This window comes from Diprion similis, chromosome 12 (assembly GCF_021155765.1).
Source record: "Diprion similis isolate iyDipSimi1 chromosome 12, iyDipSimi1.1, whole genome shotgun sequence".
In the NCBI taxonomy this organism is placed as follows: Eukaryota; Metazoa; Arthropoda; class Insecta; order Hymenoptera; family Diprionidae; genus Diprion; species Diprion similis.
In genome coordinates, this window is record NC_060116.1 from 4898725 (window position 1) to 4905323 (window position 6599).

Genomic DNA, 6599 nt, shown 5'->3' on the forward strand with positions numbered 1-6599 from the left:
AAAAAACTGCAGATTTCCATCGTCATTTCCCTGCTGTTGGTCCTACGCTTTTATTACTGCGTTTTTTGAGTTCCTGGGGTTCCAATTAGCCCAGAAACGGACATACAAATCAATTCGGAGACCAGAAATTTTTCGCTCCAAAAATCGCAAAAAAAGTAAGGCTAACCCCTTTGGATTTTTGGTAAAAATTTCGACGACTCCAGAAAGTGCTGCAAATAATTCTTTAGGGCACTATTCCGACGTAATTTTGCGAGAGAAATCGATGGAGCGCAGTCCCAATACGCTGCGAGCAACGGATCAGCAGTTACAGCCAAAAAACTGCAGATTTCTGTCATCATTTCTCTGCTGTTGGTCCTACGCTTTTTTTAATGTGTTTTTTGAGTTTCTGAGGTCCCAATTAGCTAAGAAACAGTCATACAAATCAATTCGGAGATCGGAAATTTTTGGCTCCAAAAATCGTAGAAAAAGTAAGGCTAACCCCTTCGGATTTTTAGCGAAAATTCCGACGACTTTGAAAAATGCTGCAATTAATTCTTTATGGCACTATTCCGACGTAATGTTTCGAGTGACATTGATAGAACGCAGTCTTCATGCGCTGCGAGCACCGCATAAAAAGTTACAGCTTCAAAACGAAACACTTCTTTTCTACATTTTTCTGCTGCTCTTCTTTCTTCTGTCATCTGTTAGCTGATAGTCCCACCCTTAATCTTCCGTCTTTTCCGATTTTTGGGGGTTCCAAATAGCCTGGAAAGTGTTCCACAAAGCAAACCCGAGACAAAGATTTCCTAATCATTTGAAAAGTAAGGCTAACCCATCCAATTGATAGTAAAAATTTTGATGGCATTGAACTGTGCTGCACCCAATCCTTCCGTACACTATTCCAACGTCATTTCGCCATACGGATCGATTCCGCGATTTCCAAATACGTTGCGAGCAATGTGTGGAGAGTTACCGCAAAAAAACAGCAGATTTCCTCCCGAATCACCAATGCTGAAGTTATTTGGGAAACGAATCGTTCCGAATGAATCTTTCCGACTTGTGTTCGTTCTATCCATCACATAGTCATAAAAATATCCTTTACTGCATCATCGATGTGGGTACATATGATCTCTTCTAATCGTATTCACGGACAGATCGCTTACCGACCTTATTTACACTACGCACAGGGTGCCGCTTGACGATGAATACACTTTGCTTATTTTTGTTCACAGAACCCTTCATCTGGTTAGCAGTCCCCGTACATCTTTAGTCAACGCTCGAGTCAACTCCAGTCCTCTTTTCATATCTTGGCGTTTTTTTATATCTATTGCGCAGCCGACTTTTCAAAAAATCAATTATCAAAATATGCAGCCGGAATAGCATGTGGATTCAAGACACGACACTTCTGACTGGGTTTTTGTATGAATATATGTATATATATCTAGTCACCGACCGTTATCAAACGTTCATTGAACTTAGATATTCGAATTTTTTTAAATTTGTCTATTGCAGCATGGCGGCCGTCGGACATCCGGCAATGAATATATAAAGTAACATAGATTGCACACCTTTTTAGATCGCTAACGTGTGGTTAGTGTCCTACTTTACCGTGTAAGCAAAGTGCATGTGCGCACATCCCTGGCGCACGTTAAAATATACGACGGTTATTTGCCCGCGTAGCCTACCCCTCAGAATTATTATTCACTGAACTATTGTCACTGATATATCATATCCGTTACTATTGTACAACAAGTTTGTAAGTCAAAAGATGGCGATTCAAATCAGACTGACTCGGTTAAACGTAAATTCTTAATTAGGAGCTTTGCAACGAATCGAAAGTAAAATTATACAATAGATCATAACGCGGAAGAATATTATGATTCGTTGCCAGAGCATGCGGATTGAAAAAGGTCCTCTATTTTTAACATACGCCGAAAATGGAACGTGAGGTACGAAAAAAAAGTTTTTACACTCAATTTAACATATCGAAATGACCTGTACATCTTGTGTAAAAATTAAGTTGGGTTAGGTTTTTTTAGGTTAGGTTAGGTTCGTTTGTATAATTGAGAACGATCGAACGTCCATATATCTCTTAACTGTGATGTTTCAAGCCTGAAAAAATCTCACAAATATCAGCAAACCTTGTGAAGTCTCAATGAATTGTCATTTTCTTCTTTGATATCCTTGGAGCCTTGAAAAGCCAGAGTTTAGAATACTTGAGTTATGTTGGAAATTTATACACAATTAACATACGCCAAAGGGAAATTCTTCTTGTTCAGACTAATGGACAATCTGTTTGTCAGTTAACCTTTGATTCTTCTGTCCAGGGCTGCAACGTTTTGTTCGAAAGCATTGATGGATTTGCACGTATGGCAGAAGAGCAGTCTGACAAGGATGCCGCTTCAACTTTGAGAGGATTCCTAGAGTATGTCGACACCTTCGCGAATGCAAACACTAAAATCAAGAGCAAGGATTCGATAAAGACAGAAGATGCTAGCGCTGCTGATGTGATTCAGCAAAAATTCACAAACACGAATCTTACAGATTTAGTGAGTAACAGCTGACCGAGGATTCTCAGAATTCTTTAGTAAGAGAGCAGTTCACTTTGTCAGCAAACGATCATCGAATCGTAATTCGTATTACTGCCTAATTTATATACCCTACCATGTATGGAAGATCATTCTCTCCAATTTCATCATTTGAACCCCTGACTCAATGCGTTTGAGGTAAAATACAGGATGAAAGTAAACGATAGTTTTGACAATGCTAATCTTTAAATCCGGCAATTCCAAACTCGTTTATACTGCATAAGGTTGAAGATCATGACGTTAATGCGATGAAATAATTTTTATAAAGAATTGTTATTTCAGAAGTTTGGGGATAGTTGAAATTTATTCAACTGTTGAAAAACAAAACAAACTAATATCTTTCAATCTCGACTTATCTTCAAAATCACTTTTAAGTTCCAAAGTAGTGATTTTGTTGCTTATATTTTATTGTCTTAATGTCAATATCCTTAACTTCCTATCACCAACACTAAACTAAACGAAGAACTTGCACCTGCTACAAAATTTATTTTCACTTTCACAAATTGGGTTCAGTTCCAGTACTGCTAAAGAAATTTAAATCTATACACATACCACACTACGCGCAGTGGTAAATACTAAGTACTGAATATATGTAATAAAGATAAGAAAAGTGAAAAGGGACGAAGCTAACATGTTTTACTGCAATTACAGATGGAAAAAGAAACTATGCTAAAATCAGCCGTACAATACATCGCTCTGGCAGAAATGCAAGGTCCGTTCAACGAAGGGAACACAGAAGAAGATTGGCAGCTGAATGAAAGAAATCAGACCCTATACCGCTGCGCAATATGTCAGGTTCAATTTTCGAGTCGTGTTTCACTGGACAGGCACATCGTAGACTTGCACCTAGGTACAACAGGCCGTTTCCAATGCGATGTTTGTCATAAGGAGTTTTCCCGTGTATCAGATTTAGCCAGGCACAAGCTGATACACACAGGCGTGAAGCCATTCCAATGCAATACTTGCCAGAAGCAATTTTCCCGACAGGATCATCTTAAGCAGCACATACTTAGTCATTCGCAATGTTCGGATGGCGAGTTTTTTGCCTTCGACAACGGCTTGAACAGATGCACAATATGCCACAAACAGCTTTCTCGTCCTCAGCACCTAAGGACCCACATGCGTCAGCATTTGGGCACACTGTTCGAGTGCGACAAATGTAGCAAAAGATTTTCTCGGGCTTCGCATCTCAGAGCTCACATGAGACTCCACTTGGGTACGTGTTTTAGATGTGAGATATGCCAAAAGGAATTCTCCCGACCATCTGACTTAGATAGACATAAACTTACACATCTGGATAAGAAATTATTTGATTGCCCCACGTGCCAGAAAAAGTTCTCCAGAAAAGACAACTTGAAAAAGCACATGCTTTCCCATGTTGAATCGATACCGACAAACCAAGAAAGCCATGAAAACACTGGCTTCGACATAAATATGGGCGATGACAATTCTTGTTTAAATTTAAGAAAGAGTTTCCCATTGCCATCGCACGTAGAAGGACACACAACTAGTCCCGAGAGCAACACAAGGTGCCACGAATGTCATGTTTGCCGAAAGCATTTTGCAAGGAAAGACCATCTGAAGAGACATATCGCCTCACACAAGATCTGCCCCCATCATCAGAGCCCAAATTGTGCAGGTTGTCAGGCGGTGAAAGAAGAGACATTGCTGCAGGTAGATTCGGCCACTTATGAGTGCAGGGAAAGATCGAGCAACTGCGACCTCTGCAGTGTACAATTTGCCAGCACATATAATTTTGGAAATGACGTTTGCGCGCATAACTGGCGGGACAAAAGATTTGAGTGTGCGGTTTGCGAGAAGCGTTTCAACAAAAAGGTTCGATTAAAAGAACACGTTCGCAGTCATGGGGATCAAAAGTTTTCTTCGTTTAACGGTAGAGACAAGGAAGAAAACAGGTGTAATATATGCCATAAACAATTGTCACGACCCGAACACTTGAAAGCACACATGCGGTTGCACTTAGGCACACTCTTCAAGTGTGATTCATGTGGAAAAGAGTTCTCCCGATTGTCAGACTTGGACAGACACAAACTAGTGCACTCGGGACTCAAACGATTCATATGCATCATTTGCCATAAGCAGTTTTCCCGCAAGGATTACTTGAAGAATCACATGCTATCGCATGCCAATCAAAAGTCGTTCGAATGTGACAAGTGTAAAAAACGATTTATGCATTTCTCTAATTTAAGAAATCACCTTCATCTCCATCTAACTGAGTAACTGAATAATTTTGGCAATTGTTTTTGATGATATAGTGATGAATAGATACACAAGTATCTAAAACTTTTTTTACACTGTTCAGTGTAGCTATCGGCACTCATATTTTATAAAACAATTAGAATTATGAGAGAAATTGGTGATCAAAGATAACATAAGCAAAGTTTATCTTCTTCATCTCGCTTTTGTTTAAGGGGTCATTCTAGTCTAGAGGCTTAAACTTGGGCCGTTTTTTCGTGTTTCATAAAAAAAAACACCCATATATATTTTTACCATTCAGTTTTGTAGTCTTTCATTGATTTTTCAAAAATTTGCAAAAAATTTTTGTATAAAAAAAGTTAAAAATGGAAAAGTTATGGGCCTCTAAATGTGACCGTAAAAGAAAGAACAGGTTGAGACGGTTGACATAATTCCAATGCTCCCATTCATCGGAAAAGGAAATACAACCAACTTTATTCATCAATTCGAATATAATTATGACGGGAACAAGAAGGATAAGAAAATTCCGGATATAAAGGGAAATATATATACTGAAAGTCCATACCAAATTTGAAGTCAATCGGTTAAATTGAACTGGAGATTTTATGTCAACCAAGTTTAAAAATGTATTGTAGTTTTGACCTCGATGTTGTCATTGATTTCTTAACTTAAATCGACGATTTCTGGAGCATATTGAAGGCTCTATGCCGCATTCGCAACTTCCTCTTAGGCGGTCTATTAAGACGCACACTGTACATCGTTTCACTCAAGTGCCCATAACTTTCTCAATTTTTGGAATGTTGACATCAGTTTTGGGCCGAAATATTTCCTAAGGATGTACCTATAATAATATACATAAAAACAAAAATCGATCTTTCCAAAGTTCTAGACTACAATACCTCCTTAATACTGACTAAGCAAAGATATCTGTTTTGTTGGCTTTCTTTTTTCAACTTTGTAAGAATATAGAAATTTTTATACTGAAATCCTTCGCAGTGTTACACATTTTAATTGAATAAAACTGTCCGTTGCACTATTGAACGTCGTTGATTTAACTTTGAGTAAGTATTTATAACTGTACAAAAAAGAACAAAAAAAAGTGAATAAATATTTTCAAGGTTACAAATAATGTTTTTCGAAGATTTTTATCCTTCAAATTCATTTCGTTCTGTCATATTTTCAACGTAATAACATGTAATTCCCCACGTTAATTGCATATAATCATACGAATTCCCTGAAGCTGATTACCTAATTTCTTTCAAACTTTCTTCAAACGAAAACTGCGCTACACAAGGTAAAACTGAATTCAACGTGGAAAAAGACTCGAAATTTGAGTGCGAATTTGAAACAACCGATATTCAACAACGTATAATGCAGGTTTTTGGTACGGTTATTTGATATGAACTTCTGCATAGATTGAACTTCAATTTACACCCTTTCTTTTAAATACCGATCGGTATTTATAGGTTCACAGAAATTACTGACAATATAATTACAGAAATATAATTTTATTGGAAGCGTTTTCTTTTTCAATTTCATTCGCAACTTCTTTTTCCTCCCGTTTACATGACTTGTACAATATACTAATTTACGAATGATTATAGCTGAGTGATGCTGCAGATAATAGAATTGCTCCAGGCAAAATATTAAAACCTCTGTATACTTACATATATATATATATATATATGCTATAATGCTATAAATATATATATATATATGTAATGCATAATATAATATAATACATAATATTAGATACCTAACAACATTACATGTGATATTTATTTCCAAGTATTTGCAACTTAAATAACATTTTCT

The 6599-nt window shown here is 37.2% G+C and overlaps 1 protein-coding gene across 2 annotated transcripts; it reads left to right on the forward strand.

Moving 5' to 3' along the window:
• The first annotated feature begins 1670 nt into the window (after positions 1-1670).
• LOC124413443 (zinc finger protein 845-like) lies at positions 1671-5031 on the forward strand. Of its 2 annotated transcripts, XM_046894008.1 has the most exons (3): positions 1671-1928; positions 2307-2528; positions 3219-5031. In XM_046894008.1, the coding sequence occupies exons 1-3, from the start codon at positions 1917-1919 to the stop codon at positions 4806-4808; spliced, it is 1824 nt and encodes a 607-aa protein (XP_046749964.1). In that variant the 5' UTR covers positions 1671-1916; the 3' UTR covers positions 4809-5031. The 2 variants fall into 2 exon arrangements, with proteins under 2 accessions (XP_046749964.1, XP_046749965.1); XM_046894009.1 differs by lacking the exon at positions 1671-1928 and having other exon boundaries at positions 2398-2566.
• Positions 5032-6599: the final 1568 nt, after the last annotated feature.

What these genes read in the sequence shown, in the direction of transcription:
- LOC124413443 (XM_046894008.1), top strand. An exon ending in ACACGAATCTTACAGATTTA is followed by an intron (nt 2,529 to 3,218) that starts GTGAGTAACAGC and finishes CTGCAATTACAG; the next exon opens with ATGGAAAAAGAAACTATGCT.